We start from the raw sequence: 18637 nt of genomic DNA, 5'->3' as shown, positions 1-18637 counted from the left end.
TGAAATAGGTCTATTGGCGGTCTTTTATATTAGCAAATTTACTTATAATGTCTTTATAAAATCGGGGACTTTGCAACAGTTCTTTTTCTATCGCCAACTGATAAATTGCTTAAGCACTCTTGTGTCAATGTATTTCTTAAGCAATTCTTAATGCACTTAAGACAAGAAAAGTTTCTCTCTACCCAGAGGCAAACTAGGCAAAATAATTTGTATGTTTCCGAAAACACCATTTTAAATTCCTTGTATAATATTGCTACCCTTTTTGAACTTATGAATTACGAGATTGTTCATTTCTGTACAAAATATTAAGTTCGTTTTTCAACCTATCTGTTTCAAAATGTTTTGGATACATTTGTAATAAACATTCAAACGATTTTTCGTGAAATTTGTTTGCTTATTCAGGAAATTTTGAGGAATCTACTAAAGAAAATTTAAATCGCATAAATTCCCAAAACGAGTACTTAATTGAAGAGAAATGCAAAATATTTCTAATTCTTTGCAAATTTGCCCTGTTTACTTGGTGAGCTGGATTCATTATTACCTAGATATATAATATTGTATTATGTTAAATTTAGTCTAACCTTGTTATGTTGTAAGGAACTTGTTTTTTATTTACTTTAATACCTGCCTTGTTCTTGTCCTTAAAGCTTTTGTACTATCATCACGCACCCACACGTTACACGGGTACCGCAAAGATTGATCAGCGACATCAAAAATGTCATGAAATTTTAAAAAAACTCACCGGCGTAGAAATTCTATTTAAAAAAAGGACTACTCGTCTATCGCGCCACTGCTGGTTGAAGTGAAATATTTGTAAGTACTTTTTAAAGACGTAGGTACCTAATTTGGTTTCCTTAGCACTTTCCACTTTTTACATATGAAAATATTTTGGAAAAAAAAATTAAATCCGTCACCCTGTAACTGGGTTAGGAGTCGATTTAAGACACTTCCTCACATTTTTTTTGTTCAAATTGAACTCCTCTATCAACTGTTAAAGTTAGTACGTTTAAAAATGAAACACCCTGTATCTTTTACAATTTTTATTTGTTTACTTTTTCAGTGCGAGATCTTCGGTTAGGTAAAATTATTTTCATAAAAATAATGGTTCACTAATCCTTTTGGGGCATCGTTTTATTTCCTTAATTTTTTAAATATTTTTCACAGGTGTCAAAATACCCAATGCTCCTTAAATCGCTAAAATAGGATACTTCACATTCTTTCAAAAACATGCACTTTCCTCAATATGTTGGTGACAAAATAAAATCGAATATTCTTGGTAATGTATATAATAAAAATATTATAGGGCATGTAACAGTAAGTATCAATTTTTACCCCCTGTGTACATACAGCAGTCCGAAACACACACTCACTTCCTTGCACCTCGGCACCGCTTGGGTTTTGACAGATGAACCACGAGTTCACACTTACGCTTGGTCTTGAAACCACACCTATCACACGTGTACGTCCGAACCTCTGAATGACCTTTGTGCTTCAGCTGATGTGCCACTAAATTGTTCTTGTACTTGCTCGCATAGCTACACTTTCCACACTGGTACATTTCCTCCTTTGGGGGATTCCTATGCTTCAAGTCATGTAAGTCCAAACTCCGTTTGTATTTAGTTTGGAAAAAGCACACGTCACACTTGTATGCCGGCACCTCCGATGCTTTCCTGTGCGACAGTTGATGGACCGCCAAGTGGCTCTTGTATATCGTTGAGTAACTGCACTCGTCACATGGATAGCGTAAATTCACTATGCCGTGCTTCGACTGGTGACACAGGAACTGCCTCTTGTATACCGTCTCGTAATCACACTTATCACATTTGTACATTTTCACGGTTATGAGTTTTCTGAGTTTTAAGACGTGCTTTATCCTCAAATTTTCCTCGGGATCGAACAGTTTACTTCTGTGACAGTATATGATGTGCTCCTTCAGACCCGCCTTTTTTTTTGTTTCGTGGTCGCAGTACAGGCATTTGTTCATCTGTATCTCGGAGGTACTTTTGTGTATTAGCTGGTGATTTATAAGGCTGCTCTTATATCTCACTTCATAGTCACACTTGTCACATTTGTACAAGGGTACTTCCGATGGCTTCCTGTGCGACAACATGTGTAACTTGAGAAAATTCTTTTTCAATGCTCTGTACTCGCACTCATTACATCCGTAGGGTTTCTCCCCTTTGTGCCTCAGCTGGTGATCGGAGAACTTCGACTTGTTCAACGTCGTGAAGTCGCACGTCTCGCAGGTGAACTTTTTAACAGAAAACGGTTTCTTGAGTTGTAACATACGCTTTATCTTCGTAGCTTCCTTGGGATCGAGCAGTCTTCGTTCGTGGGTTAAGACGTGACGTCTTATGCCCCTCTTAGATTTCGTCTCGTACTGGCAGTAAATGCACTTGAGCATTTGCACTTCGGAACACTTTTTGTGCGTCAATGTGTGTTCTGTAAAGGAGCTTTTGCAATTGGTTTCATAATTGCATGTGTCACATTTGAATGTCACGACTTCCGAGGGATCCTTATGTTTTATCTGGTGGCGCGCGAGGTTACTTTTGTGAATGGTCGTATAATCACATGTGTCACATTTGTGTATCTGCGCTGCGGGAGTCTCACCGTGCACTGACTGGTGAATTGCTAGATAGTTCTTGTTTAATGTTTTGTAGTCACATTTTACACACCTGTGCTCGTTTTTCTTTTGCTTAAGTTTCGTTATACGTGTCCTGGGTGTAGATTTGCTGTGTTTTACTTTGGAAATATCATGTGCTGGAACGGCCATAGGTGCATCACTGAAAATTGTAAGTTTTTTAGCTAATTTTAACAAATAGAAAAGAAATAGTAATCAAATATATTCACAACAAATTCAGGAACAGAAAACATAAATTATATAGATGTAAACAACTACAACCATATTTCAAGGTAGTAGTGTGCAAAATGTTATTGGCAACAGTCGTTCTACTATGATTGTACTAATTTGTGTTATACTGCAATACAACAATTTTGAAAAAAAACCTTCAGTTACCCCTACATCTTAGTACATAGGTGAAACGATTCCAACACGATAATATTGCAATAGATAACCCAAAAGTCTGTGTCAAGTTTCATTTAAATCTGATCGACAATTTTAGAATTATTTAAAAAATGTGTTTCTGCTAGTGCTTCCTCATTACCCCGTTGCTTACTTACTAAGCATTTTCTTCACATGTTAAATATTTATTGCGTGTTTCAAAATCGCAAGTATCACATTTGTACAGCTGCACTTGTGAAGCGTCTCTGTGTGTCCAAAGGCTCCCACTATATTTCTTATGAAAACTGCATTCACTGCATTTGTGTGTTTGCACCAGTGACGGATCCCAATGTCGCAAGGGGTCATCCATAAATTACGTAAGGGTTCAATGGAGGAGGGGGGGGGGCTCAACATTTTCTTATCATTCCTTACTTGGGGGGGAGGAGGGGGAATGAAATTCTTACGTAATAAAATAATCTACATTAATTTTTCTATTTTTCTTAGTATATATGTATTTATAATATAATAAATATATTAATAAATGTTATAATTAGAAGTTGTAAAGCTTTTTTTATAATAAAAAAAAATTAATTGAATCATGAAATGTATTACGTAAGGTGGTGGAGTGGGAAGGGGGGTTATGAAAAATCTTACGGTTTCTTTACATGGGGGGAGGGGGGAGTTGAAAATGTGAAAAAATACCCTTACGTAATTTATGGATAACCCCCAATGGTATATAAGTCTTCCTATCCTTGCTTTCGTATTTGCACTTATCACACTTGTAATTTCTAATTTTGGAAGGATTCTTGCGTTTTGATCGATCTTATTTAGATTTCTGCGCTTTGGAATGGATGGATGGGTCTTAAGACTGTTCTTATATTGTGTCTTAAAATCACACGAATCGCAAGTGTACATCGTCACATACGAAAGGTCCTTATGCTTGGTGTTGCCTTAGAGATTTTTGTTTTTGTTTTTATATTCGCATTTGTCTATCCTCGCTTGCGAATTGTAGCAGTCAACCGATGGCGCTTAAGACAATATTTATGTTTGGTCTCAAAATCGCATTTGCCGCATTTGTGTATATTTATTTCAGATGGGCCTCTATGCACCAACTGGTGCAGTGTAAAAGCGGTCTTATCCCTGCTCCTGTGATTACACTGTCGCACTTGAACTTCCTCCATTTGGAGGGGTTTTGGTGATTCATCAAGTAGCATTTCAAGTTCTTTTTATATTTGGTTTCATAGCCACATATATCGTATTATACATCTGTACTTGTGAACTGCCTGCGTGTGTCAACCGGTGAGGCTTAAGTGTATTTTTATAACGAGCGTTCAAATAAAAACGTGGTCGAAGTTGGCTCTGACACATTGGACGTAGGGAGTAGCTTATAGCGACCAACTTAACCTCATTTCTCAATGAGCTGTATAGCAGCTGTCAGTTTCAATAACGTTAATGACTATATAACTTTATTTTAAAGAATAATCGTGATAACAATAACAAACAATTAAAGGAGCTGCGGAAAGTGTCCCCCTCCTTGTTATAACAATAAATTAAAGCAGCTGCTGAAAGTGTCCCCCTCCTTGTTCCAAGCACTTTTCACACCTGTTCCTCAAAGAATTAAAGACATTTTCTAAGATGCTCGGGGTATTGTTAATTTCACGAATCTTGTCTATAAGTCGAGCCTGCAGATGGTTTAAATCAGGAATAGGCAGTTCAAAAATAGTGTTTTTAAGGTAAGGCCACAAAAAGAAATCACACGGCGTAATATCACATGACCTCGGTGGAAATTCATGTTCAGCATCGAGACTTATTAGTCGATTTTGGAAAACTTCCCTCAACATATTCATCGTCTCGCCTGCCGTATGTGCCCTTGCGCCATCTTGTTGAAAGTAAAAGTTTGTAATTTCGTTTTCTTCCAGCGGTTAACAAAAGGAGCGATAATTTCTTCTCTATACCTTTGCGCAGTAAGAGTACCATTAAAAAAAATAGGTCCATAAATCCTCCTTCGATTGAGAGCACACCAAACTCCAATTTTTTGAGCGTGTAGAGGGCCCTCGACAAAAAAGGTATCTGGTTTTTCAGAAGACCACATCATCATATTCTGTGAGTTTACATAACCACTTAAATGAAACCAGGCTTCATCAGAAAAAAAGGTAATATTATGAAGTTCACCGTAGTTTAAAAACCATTCACAAAATACAGCCCGTCGCGGAAAATCAACTTCATGAAGTTCTTGCTGACAAGTTAAACGATAGGAGAACAAACGCAAATCTTTTTTTAACACTGTGTGGCAGGTACCGACTGATACTCCCACCATTTGTGATAAAACACGTACAGAAGTTCTTGGCGCATTTTCCATTATTTGTTGGACATTTTCTTTTAATTCTTCAGTCCGCTTTTTAGGTCGGCCACTTCCTTCTCTTCTTGTTACACTGCCCGTTTCACGAAATCATTAACACAACGCTGAACTGCACTTTGAAAAATTTTGTACTCAACAACGCCGGGAAATTGATTTTGAAATTCTATGAAACATTCCTCAATAGAATACTTCCATATTCCATCAATCTTGCGTCCATTTCTAAAGTAGGACTCTATGATAAACACTTTTTGTTCTTGAGAAAACACCATTTTAAACGCTTTTTAAAACGAAAATATTCAAATTGATAGCGGCGATATAGCGCTTTGACAGATGACGTTTAAGTTCATTTGCTATACGCTACGCCCTACGTCCAAATTTTCCACGTTTTTATTTGAACGCTCGTTATTTGGTTTGGAAATCACACAAATTGCACTTGTACATTTGGACTACCGTGGGATTCTTGTGTATTAACTGGTGTCGTATGAAGTTACACCTAGATCGATTTTTATTGAGTGTTTCAACTGATGAGGCTTAAAATTGAACTTATATTTAGTTGTGAAATCCCACAAATTGCATTTGTATGTTAGCGTTCTGTATTGGACCTGGTGCATCCAGAGACTGCTCCTATGTTTGGTATTAAAATAACAAATGTTACACTTGTACATTTTCACTCGCATGTGTTTCGATTGGTGGCGCTTGAGAGGGTTCTTGTTGTTTGTCTTGTAGTTATATTTGGTTTAAAAGTCACACAGATGACACTCGTACATTTGTACTTGTGACCGATCTGCATGTTTCAACTAGTGGGCTTTAATATATTCCTTATATTTGCTTCTAAAATTACACAAATCACACTTGCACATCTATACTTCCGAAGAGTTAGCATGTTTCAACGGGTGGGGCTTAAGATTATATTTATTTTTGGCCGCAAAATCATACAAATCACTTGTGTGCATTTGCACTTTTGCATGTATGGTTTCGAAGTCTGCATTTAACCTTGGTAATAAAATCACATGTATCACACATGTACATCTGTACTTCCAAAAGGTCTGCATATTTTAACTGATGAAGCTGGACACTGTTCTTATGCCTGGTCATAAAATCACACGACATTTGTACATTGGCATGCCCGTGAGTTTGTCTATGATTTTATACGTACTTCTATGAAGCTTCTTTAAATGTCTCTTAGAGGCAATCTTATTTTCCGATGGTTAGAAAGATTGTGTTTATATTTTGTCTTAAAATCACACAAATCACACATGTACATCTGTACTTCCAAAAGGTCTGCATATTTTAACTGATGAAGCTTGACACTGTTCGTATGCTTGGTCGTAAAATCACACATATGACATTTGTACATTGACATGCCCGTGAGTTTGTCTATGATTTTATACATACTTCTATGGAGTTTCTTTAAATGTCTCTTAGAAGCAGTCTTATTTTCTTCTGTTTCATAAATTTCCACGTGTTCTATTTCGTTAAATAAAATAGTCGAAGGGGTACCACTAAAAAATAATACGTCTGATAAGTACAAATTTGTACAATAAAATTTCTAATCTAAACAACTTATGGTCCTTTATAAGAGTTATTATTATTTGCTATAACAAAAAATCCTTAAAAATGCATAAAATTTTGTCTCTCCCTATTTTCAAGGGTTGTGAGCACGAATATGAAGTTATTTTTGCGCAGTTAAATATAGTTTTTGAAAAAAAAAGATACTCAAAATTGAAACCTCTATAGTTCACAAGCAATACTCAAATTATCATTATTTAAAACATTATACAGATACATAGAAAAAAGTATATAGTAATAAAAATCTGTACCAAATTTGGAACTGTTATATCGACTGGTTTAGAAGATATTTAAGAAAAACACTTGTCAACAGATTATCTTTTATTTCTTCATAACCGACCTTTGAAACAGCCGGTATTTTTCCTGTTGAAAAATGTTTAGTCCTATTTTTGGTTTTCTATAGGTCCATTCCGAAATATTTTATTTATTAGCTTAAAAAATAATTGAACAGGTTTAAGTCACGTACCTCCCTTTATCGCCATCTGATTTTATAGGAACATTCTCGGTTTTATTCAAGGTCGCTTTATCTTTAAGTTTCGGTGAGACAGGATAAATTTCAAGCAATTGCTCTTCTTGCTCGCTTCCTTCAGATTTTATATCAATCTCCTCAGTTTTTACAACCAAATCTGACGACAAAGTCCAGATCAAATTACCAGAAACTTCTGTTTTATGAGTACTCATAATTCTTTCTTCTACTTCTAGGCAGTTCTTTATGAAGCTACTGTGGGTTCTGAAGGAATCAAAACATTGTCTGCAAATAACGGAATCTTCCACGACACTGAAATTCTACGAAGCGTACGTTTTAGAATTTAAACACGACTTTACAAAATGTGGAGACGTGTTTTTGTATTTCGCTATATACTTACTATTTCTGGAATATACTTCTCGATCATATCAATCTCCATTTTATGTACCGATATAAACTTGCCCTTTATTAGGTGCATACATAACCTACAAACTTTATACTCATCTAATATGGCAGTTAATTGTTCATTTCCTGTTTCCTTAACGTAAATCTTTATTAAGTCGACAGAACATCCTGCTTCATCGTCAACATAAGGAATTATGGTGTTGTCAGTATAGAGACACATCGACTTGAATTTGAATGCCTCCATTACATTCAGTGAACAAACGTTGCACATTACATGCCTGCTTTTTTCTTCAAAATTCTACAAGTTGAATTAACATAAAGACAATACAAATTATATCTTTAAATGTTCAGTGGACATTTAAAACTATATTTAAAAGTTCATGCTGTGGAGAATCTCATCTGGATGATTTAATGTTAAGTACCTATAATGTACAACTTTCAGTTTCTAAATACCAATTTGGTGAGTTAATGATTGATCACTGATTAAAAAATGAAGTTCTTGACATGCAATAAATAAATAATAAATTCTGCAATAAGTTCTTAAATGTACCTCCAAAGATATGTATAAATTAATAAACCTACCAATTTCAGTAAGAGAACGTCTAAAATATCCTTCGTAACAGCTTGTATCTCTTTAAAATGTCCATCTTTTACAACACTTAGACATAATCTGCAATACTCTTCCACAAAATCCTCCATTTTGATAACTTATGTTTGTATAGAATTATAATTTGAGAAGCTTTAAAAAAATGTTTAGTAAATACTTATTTTCTTTTTCCCCATAAAATTCAGAAATCTCACCTTCATTTTGGTTAATATTAATCAAATGTAAATATCTCAGAGTAATAATTTATTAGTCTGAGGTAAATATCATAGATTTGACAGTGTACTATGGAATGGATAATTATGGATGGAATATAGAGAGAGAGACTAGGGGTCACAATATAAAGTGAGATGAAAATAGTATCAGGTCACGTGACTTAGGACATTTGCAGGTTTATCAGGCGCGGTATGTTTATCGACTACGTGTTATTAGGTTCGTATTTTACATATAGGTTTGAAAGTAATTTTTTTAATTGTTGTGCCTCTATCAAAAGAAGTTAATTTCCTAATAAGAAATAGAGGTTATTTTAAATTAATGTCTAGCGATTTTTATCCTAGGTCACGTGATTTGGCAAATCGCTACCACTTTTTAAGTTCATGTTGGAACAGTTACAATGCACAGAAAGTCGGCTTCGGCTCCATCCACAGTATACTGTCAAATCTATGGTAAATACAATCAACATAAACAAACATAAAGATAACATAACCTTACACGACTATCTAGATTAGAGAAATACACGAATTAGAGATGTGTAAAAAGTATTTACCTGATACGTGTTGAGACGTTAAGAGCACGGATAAAATCTAAGAAGAAGTAGAGATCGCTAATTGATATCTCAGGCTGAAGTAGTTGTTTATAATTAAAAACAAAGTAGTTGCAAAAGTAAGAAGAGAAGAAAATAAATGTTAATGTGAAATAAAAAAGGCTTTTATTAAAATATAGTAATAGTAGTAGTAATAGATACTGAGTAGCGAGTCACAACTTGTCAGACATTTTGCATAGCGTAATGTGGAAATTTTTAATTTTATTTTATACCTACCTAAGTAGGTATATGTTCGAAGGATACAAGTAACGAAAGTATCAGTATCTACTTGATAGTACAAGGTATATAACGCGTTACGATACGATAGAAACCAATCAGGTTGCTAGATTTGGGATGGTAACGCGTTGATTCTGAAATCATGAATAAAAGAAAAGAGCTCATAGCATCCTCTTCTTCTTTTTGAAAATAGGTCACCACACGATTGTGTATTAGCTAGACACACACTTTAAGATATCAGTTTCAGTTTTTTCAATGTTCCTCAACTTTATTTCCATTCACATTATTTTCCATAATTAATTATGTTTTACTACCACTAAAATATCTCTTCAAATCACATTCCCTCACTTCCACTAGGCAATGTTGTTTTATTGACCTTCATGGGCGTCCGCAGAAAAATTTCTCAGGGGGGGGGCAATCAAAATTGTGGATGTGTATTTAGGAAAAGTTTAACACATATCTCACGAAATTTTTGACAGGCAATACCTATCTCCTCTCAAAAGCGTTTACGATACTGGAAATGCAATTTGTTGGTTTATACTGCAATCAATCAGTTAATACAATTTTATTTTATCTTTTCACGTGAAATCAACTTCAAAATTTTGAATAGAATAATCCCGTTTAGTATTACATGTTCAAGAGCGTTGTTACAATACAAATTATGATACAAAAATGTAATAAATTTAATTTAATAAACTAAAGTTAAGACAGGAACTATGGTACCTATATTCTTAAATTCTCGTCGTAATTTTAGTTTATTGAATTTAGTTAGTACAATTTAGTTAACAAAATAAATGTCATATAAATTATATTTTTTTAATTGCATTTCCTCATCATATGTCTGAAAATACGAGTAATAGGTACATGATTTTTATTCAATTGATAATATTTTTGCTATTGTCCAAGAAAACCCCTAATCTCATAAATACAAAACTGGAAAGAAAATTTTCAATTCCATTTTCCAAGCATTTTCCAGACCCTGCCTTTCTAAAACTTCTTGGGTAACCCTTTATGTAGGAGATAGATACAAAAAGAGTTATTACTAAAAAAGTGTATGAAACAGGATAACAAAAACTAAAATTACATTGTTTTAAAGCACAAAACTAAATAAATTTAACAATAGTCACACACTAAAACATTTTGTAAATAAATAATAATTATTATTTAAAAAAAACGTAACAAAAATATAAACTAATATTCTACTTATATTCAGTATTATAATGCTGAGTTCACAAATAATGTTTATTATTAAATTAAAATATTATTCTAAAACATTGTTCTAGGATATAAATTATTCAGTAGTATTGCTCACAAAGTCAAAAAATATTTAGAAACGCCCCCCCCCCATATTCACCAGATATTGCTAGAAGATGAAACACAAAGTTGCTAAAAGAGGGTATCGGGATTGGGACCACTGATTTTATAAGCTGTGCTATCAGATGAGTTGAAGCAAGGGCTGATGCTTGCCCTCAAATGAAATGAATTGCTATAGACTCCCTTAGATCTGATAAATTACGCATTTATCATTATTACTTATTACATAACAACATATCTCACTCTATTGCAACAGTTTAAGCAATAAATTGTCTCATTTTGAGACCTTATTCGTTTACTATATATCAATTGATGGGAGTTATATGGGTCTTAAGATTTCCCTTATATTTGGTGAATCACACGTGTACAATTGCACTTCTGAGAGACGTTGGTGGGGCTTAAGATTTTTCTTACATTTGGTCATAAAGTCACACAAATCACACGTGTACAATTACCCTAATGAAGGCTCTGCGTGTTTTACCTGATGAACATCGAGACTTTTCCTGAAGTTGGTTCTAAAATCACACACATTACAAGTGTACACTCGCACTTTTGAAGGATCTGCGTGTTTCAACTGGTGGGCCTTAAGATTATGCTTGTATTGGTCTTAAAAACACAAAAATCACACTTGTACATTTGAAATTCTGAAAAATCGGCATGTTTCAATTGGTGGCGCTTAAGACTGTCCTTATACTTTGTTTCAAAAGTGCACAAATCACACTTGTACAGTTGCACTTCTGAGTATATTATCTGTGTTCTTATACATCACATCTTTGTGTCAAGTGTGACTTAGATGCAACATACGTATGAATTTTTTCAGATTTTTCGGATGGTACGTACTGAGCATTTTTGTCTCAAAATCCTCTCAAATGATCTTGAGATGACCTTGAATGACCTCGAGGATGCATGCAAAGTAAAAATAAACACCGGATTCGGATTCAGCGACCTCAAAAACAAGTCTGTTATCCGTTATATCTTTAAAATGTTCATCGTTTACAACACTGAGGCATAACCTGCAATGTTCTTCCCGAAAATTTTCCATTTTAATGATCTATTTCTGATATTGAATTATAACAAATGGGAATGTTTTGCAAATTTTTCTCACTTTTCAATTTATTTCACATTTCCAACAACCATAAATAAATAACAAAAACATAACGTTAAACTTTATTCAAGTACATAGAATATAAAATTAAAAGAAATTAGAAGATGACTCTTGTATATACCCAATGAACTAATAAAAGAAACTATGCTAATTAGTGTACTATTTAGCAAAGGCCATACATTAACTTGAATTTCTACGTAAACTAATTCAAATATCAAATTAATCCATAAATAATGTATTATACATGGTGATTCACAAACTGTGACCATAATTGAAACTCTTATTTTTTGGTGAATTTTAAGGGGTCTTTCTTATAAAGTTTTTATCTAGGACGCTTCGTTAAAAAGATACAGTGTTAAAGTTAAAAAAATATTTTTAATTTTTTTAATAATTTAAAAACTGATTTAATGAATATTTAATGAAAACGCCAATTAAGGTCAATTTGTGAAACGAGTGCGATTTAAATTAGTTTTTCTTTAATTGAAAAGCGAAAATTTTATACATTATTTTAAAATTACATATTGATTTCACAAAAAAATGTATGTTTTTGGTTTCTTTAGTTTCATTTATCGCATTTGTACCTATTTACTTTTAAAAGGATCTGCATGTCTTAATTGGTGGGCCTTAAGAGTGTTTGGTAGAAAATCACACGACTCGCATGTGTACATCGTCACTTCCGAGCAGCCCTTGTGTACTAATTGGCGGCGTTTTAAAGAGATTTTATTTTTGCCATTGTAATCGCATTTGTATATTCTCACTTGTGGAATGTCTTGGCGGCTCACCAAATGGCATACGTAACGTCTTTTATTTTTCGTCTCACGTGTCTTAACCTGTGACTCCTAAGTCTGTCTTTACATTTGGTTTTAAAATCACACGAATTACACCTGTACGTTCGTACTTTCCCATGTTTCCGCTGATGAAGGCTAAGACTGTTTTTGTATTTGGACTGAAAATTACACAAATCACATTTGTACATCTGTATCTCTGAAGGGTCCGCATGTTTCAACTGATGAAGACTAAGGCTGGTTTTGTATTTGGATTTAAAATTACACAAATCACATTTGTACATTTGTACTTGTGAAGGGTCCGCATGTTTTAATTGATGAAGGTTGAGACTGTTTTTATATTTGGATTTAAAATGACATAAATCACACTTGTACATCCGTACCTCTAAATGGTCCGCGTGTTTCAAGTGGTGCGTCCCAAGGCTGTTCCGATATTTTGTCTTAAAATCACACAAACCACACATAAACACTTCTGAATGTACGTATGTGTTTTTATTCATTTTCATTTTATAGTTATTTAACTGTTCCTGAGATAAACATCCGTTTTCTTTTATCTCAGAAATTTCCTTGTGTTCAAATCCGTCGGATGAAATATCTGAATTTCTGCCACTGAAAAATAGTATATGTCTGATTTGAATTTTGTATAGTAATGGGCCCACCTATCAGTTAACCCTCAAGTTTTAGAACAGAAATATCTATCTTTTTTCCGCAATCATGAAGTAAATAACTAATATTTATGTCACAAGACACGCCAGCAGTGTCGCTTTGCCCAATGAGTTTGGATATTGCAAGCCAAGGTGAAACCAAAGTTAGGTTAGGTAAGGTGATTTTTAATTTTGTATAAGCTAATATCAACTTTAATTTTCCCCAATTGGGAAGTTATGAAGGTTTATCAAATGACGTTTTAAGTACTTTTTATTTTTGGGTTTATAAACACGTTTTAACTGATGGGATTTTAAAATTATTTATTTTTAGTGATAAAATACAAAACGCATGTACCTACATCCATATTTTTGACCCGTGTTGCAACTGGTGAGTTTTAAGATTGTTCTTTATATTTGGTCCTAAGATCACACAAATCACTGGTACTTTCACGCTCTTGAGCATTCCAACTGGTGAAACTGGTGAAAAGACCTTTTCTGAATGTTTTATAATTTAATTTTATAACATTCGTGTATTCACACATCTAAAGAGTCCTGGTGGCATACAAAACCGTTATTGATCTTGGCTTTCTGGAGAGTCTGCATGTCTCAACTGATGGATCCTAAAATTCTTCTCACAATTAGTGTTAAAATCACATAAATCACACTTGTAGATTTGTATTTCTGCATGCGTAAACTGGTGCTTCTTAAGACTGTCCTTATAGTTGGTCGCAAAACCACACAAATCACACATGTACTTTTGTACTCCTGAGTGTATCAGCTCATGACGCTTAAGAACGCCCCTTCTATTGGTCTTATAATCACATGAGTTACATTTGTATGTCCTCACTTTTGAGGGGTCTGCATGCCTGACCTGGTGGACCCTAAAATTGTTTATATATTTCGTTCTAAATTCACAAACATCACACGTGTACATTTGCACTTCTGAAGGATCCGCATGTGCCAACTGATGATCATTTAAACTATTCTTATACATAGTCGTGAAATTACATAAATCACACTTGTACTTTTCCACTCTTGAGTGTTTCAACTGATGACGTTTAAGAACAAACTTTCTGTTGGTCTTATAATCACATGAATTACACTCGTACATATGCACTTCTGAAGGGTCTGCATGTTTCACCTGATGGGCTTTAAAATTGTTTACATATTTAGTTCTGAAATCGCAGACATCACACGTGTACATTTGCACTTCTGTAGAGTCTGCGTGTTTTAACTGATGACTTCTAAGGCTGCGTCTATATTTGGTCATAAAATCACACAAATCACACTTGTACAAGGGCACTTCTGAAGGATCCGCGTGTTTCAACTGGTGGGGTCGAAGTTTGTATTTATTTTTTGTCATAAAATCACATACATCGCACTTGTACATTTGTATTTCTGAAGAGTCTGCGTGTGTTAGCTGGCGAGTTTCAAGGCTTCCCTTATATTTGGTTGTAAAATCACACAAATCACACTCATATGTTCGTACTTCTGAGTCTATGTCTGTATTATAAATCATTTTCATCTGCTCCTTTAAGCATTTCTCTGGTAGGTTTTTTTTTCTTTCAGAAAGTTTCTTGTGTTCAAATCTGTCAATCGAAATATCTGAAGTTCTGCCACTGAAAAATAGTCTGATAAATATAACTGAAATTTTGTATAATAATGGGCCCACCTATAATTTTTTTTAAAGTAATGCTTATTGCCATATGTTACACACCACGTTGTTGCAATAAAGGTTATAAAAATGGAATGTTACAACAGTCCCAAGATCGACATCTGAACATGGATTATCAGTACATTACTAATAATTTAATTCTCAACCAGTGTATAGAAATACTAGCAGATATTTATTTTGTCTTGGTATATCCAGTTGCAAAATATGCACTCTTTGTAGGTATGGCCCAAAAAACGTAATAATCGTTCTCTAAAGATTCGATGCTCATCAAAATAATTAATATTGTTGCCTGTGTTATTCTTCGTTTGATTGTGAGTATCTATTATTTTGTTATTTTGTACTTATGTAGTTTCAAACAATTTTAAAATCTCCTCTTGATTTCATCGAAGCTTGAAATAAGCATCCTTTGTAGCTAAACTTTCCTGTTTCTGTTACGAACTAAACTTAAAAAAACTCTCTGCATCTTTCTTATAAGAATGATATATTTACAAACATTAAAATATTAATTTTATTAACAACATGTACCTCTTTTAAGAAAATGATAACAATTCCTCCTTATTTGCCATTTCTTCTTCAACTTTTTGATGTTAATAACTTACTTCAATAAATTTCATATTAACATTAAAAATAATCATTATTTTGTTAAATAAAGGCCTCGTTTTAGTCCAACGTTCAAACTAGTTATGTACTCAACATTTTTGACACTGTCGTTTCAAAATGTCATTTTTCTAAAGGATTTGTATTATTAATATTTATTAATTCCATTTACAAAGAGGATGCTTGAAAAATACTCCTCAAAATGCAGAAATAGTTAAAATCTACCTATCGCGGTGATATTTATATCGGCTGATTTTTTTAACTTAAAACTTTCAAATATCTTGAAAAGTAAGCAGTCTACAAAAAAATGTCCATAATCAAAATTTATTCTTTCCGTGGAGAAAATACATTAGTCCCTCCTTACCCTTGTAGGTGGGGTAGGGGGTAACTTTGAAATCTTAAATAGGAACATTTATTATTTATTGCAGATTCGGATTCTACAGCTAAAAGTACTTGTCTACTAAAAGGATTTGTCTGAAACAGTTTTTCGATTTATGGTACTGTAATAGACGAAATTCAATTTTTTTCAATTTCTACTACTGAAAACCTTTGCATACAATTTGAAAAATGAAGTACCAATATTACTTGAAGACTTGAACTTTGAAATACGACAGAACATGTGGTTGTCCATCTTGCGCCGAAATTGAAGCAGATACACTTTTCAGTTGTGTGCAGTCATAAGAAATACAGATTAATAGTAGTAGTAGTAGTAAATAGAGTTCAATTGAAGCATTTTAAAGAGTTGATAAGGGATGATGCACCATTAAAATGTGACATAATTTTTTAACCCGTTGGCGGACTTAAAAAATTAATCCTTTATTTTATGAGAAATTTAATTCGAAAACTTTTCTTACCCTTGTTAGTTTTCAAAAGACTTTGTCGTTTTCAACAAAAATACGAATCACTAGTAATACGTATTGTAGCTGTTATTTAAAATAATCGAAAATTCAAGTTTTCTATGAATTTAATGTCAAACTTGACGATCAGGAAAAAGGTAATTTAATTTTAGTAATTGTTTGCCGAGTATTTTGAAAATGTCCAGGAAGTTTTCATTTAGCGAACAAGTTGACATGTTATTAGTGTTAGGTTTCTGATTTCTAAATCGTGTAATCCCCCATAAACATTTTCCAATTTTGAAAGACGGGTTCAAGAAACATGCAAGTTTTCCAGTAACATTCGAGAACGTGCTATTGCAATAAGGGCACATGACGAAGAAATTATTTTGAGTACAATTCAAGATGACCCACATATTAGTACTAGAATTCTATCTCGACAAACTGGTATATCGTAAACTTCTGTGCACCGAGTGATCAGATGTTATCTACTACATCCAAATCATATACAAAAAGTGCAAGAATTGTTACTGAATGATTTGCTTAAACGAGTGAATTTTTTAAATTTATTTTTGAAAATAGTTGTGCCACAAGAAAGAGTAAAGCAATCAACCGACTCTCCTCTGTTAAATGTAAATGCTATTTAGAGAATTAAAATGGTTTTGTGACTTGCGATATTCCAAAAATTAGTTATCACAATTTTTTTTCCCATACGAATATTTTTTATTCTACTTTTGGTTCTCTATATTTGCATAGGCAGACCCATTAGTCCATACTTTATTTAAGTTAAAACTGCCACAAATGAACAGCTTTGATTGACTCACCTCTCTGTATCTTCCAATTTTATATCTTTATACTCCATTTCATTTGATGTTTCTTTACCTTCCAATTCTGGCACAACAGAATAAATTTCAAGCAATTCTTGTTCACGTTCACTTATTTCAGATTTTATATCAATCTCCTCAGTTTTCACATACGTATCTAATTTTGATGTCAAGGCTCGATTGCCAGGGTCTTCTGTGTTATGGGAACCTTTAATTTTTTCCTGAACTTCTAAGCAACTCTTTATGAAACTGCTGTGAACACCAAAGGAATAAAAACATTGTCTACAAATAATGGGATCTTCGATAACACTGAAATTCTACAAAGGGCACCCTTTAGAATTCAATACCTTTAACAGGACAATAGTGATGGTTTTTTGTGTGTGTACTTACTATTTCTGGAATATACTTGTCAATCACATCAGTCTGAAGTTCATGTACGGATACAAATCGGCCCATTATTAGCTGCATACATAACCTGCAAACTTTATGATCTCCCAATGAGTCAGTTAATTTTTTGTTTCCCGATTCCTTTGCATAAATCTCTCTTAAGTCAACAGAACATCCTGTTTGATCACTGACGTAAGGAACTAGGGTATTATTGGTATAGAGACACATTGACTTAAATTTAAATGCTTCCGTTATCTTTGTTGAACAAACATTACATATTATGTGGTCATTTCCTTCATCAAAATTCTGAAAGTTGAATTAACCATTTAAGAGGAACATAAATTAACCTTGTTCAGTCAGCACTTTTATATTATAATAAAAAATCAAAAGCAATGGGCAATTGGGAAGTATTGACGAGTTGTTGCCAGTTACATATAAAGTTTTAAATACAAAATTGCTGAATGAACCAGCTACTGATCGCTCTCTATTTACTTGTTAAGTAATATAAGTATATAAATTACCTACCAACTTTAGTAGAAGAGCATCAAAAATATCCTTCGTAATGTTTTTTATCTTTTCAAAATGTCCATCGCTTACGACATTAAGGCATAACCTGCAATGCTCCTCCTCAAAATTTTCCATTTGAATGATTTATTTCTGATATTAAATTATAACACAAATTTTTAAAGGAAAATTCTTCCAAATATATTTCGAGAACATAACCTTTCATTCGTACATAACATAGATCTAAATCATTGCTTTGACAGTCTCATAGACCTAATACGCGCCATTATTCCATGGATAGAAATTGGCCTAAATGATTCGGGATCGAGGGGGATTATTCCTCTTTATCCTGCCTCATCTCGTGTAGGCCTGGACAGCCTTCGTAGGTGGGCCCCATCCGTCGTCTACCCCGACCGCAAATGCGACCGATGTAGACGCTTTGTGGGACCTCCTTTTGTCCTGGCTGGGCCCCGCCGGCTAGGGCCCTTTCTTCTGGCGCTCTTCTTGCTTCGCCGGCTTGTCTGTG

At 33.8% G+C, this 18637-nt stretch overlaps 2 protein-coding genes across 3 annotated transcripts; both read right to left on the bottom strand.

Moving 5' to 3' along the window:
* Window positions 1-1053: 1053 nt before the first annotated feature.
* Window positions 1054-8691, bottom strand: LOC108916351 (zinc finger protein 708-like). Its single transcript, XM_018722578.1, has 5 exons — window positions 8602-8691; window positions 8383-8539; window positions 7796-8098; window positions 7396-7715; window positions 1054-2783 (listed from the first exon to the last, which is right to left on the bottom strand). Exons 2-5 carry the CDS (start codon window positions 8497-8499, stop codon window positions 1367-1369), a joined length of 2157 nt encoding a protein of 718 aa, XP_018578094.1. The 5' UTR covers window positions 8500-8539; window positions 8602-8691; the 3' UTR covers window positions 1054-1366.
* Window positions 8692-12304: 3613 nt separating this feature from the next.
* Window positions 12305-18326, bottom strand: LOC108916349 (zinc finger protein 493-like). 2 transcript variants are annotated; one of them, XR_002763275.1, is made up of 5 exons: window positions 18133-18326; window positions 17611-17913; window positions 17221-17537; window positions 13651-14910; window positions 12305-13256 (listed from the first exon to the last, which is right to left on the bottom strand). XR_002763275.1 is itself a non-coding variant. In XM_018722576.2 (4 exons), exons 1-4 carry the CDS (start codon window positions 18247-18249, stop codon window positions 13863-13865), a joined length of 1785 nt encoding a protein of 594 aa, XP_018578092.1. In that variant the 5' UTR covers window positions 18250-18326; the 3' UTR covers window positions 13631-13862. The 2 variants fall into 2 exon arrangements, 1 of the variants encoding a protein (XP_018578092.1); XM_018722576.2 differs by lacking the exon at window positions 12305-13256 and having other exon boundaries at window positions 13631-14910.
* Window positions 18327-18637: the final 311 nt, after the last annotated feature.

The sequence above is a fragment of the Anoplophora glabripennis genome, unplaced genomic scaffold (assembly GCF_000390285.2).
Source record: "Anoplophora glabripennis isolate ALB-LARVAE unplaced genomic scaffold, Agla_2.0 scaffold1948, whole genome shotgun sequence".
Classification (NCBI taxonomy): Eukaryota; Metazoa; Arthropoda; class Insecta; order Coleoptera; family Cerambycidae; genus Anoplophora; species Anoplophora glabripennis.
This window is presented reverse-complemented; position numbering and strand designations above follow the sequence as displayed.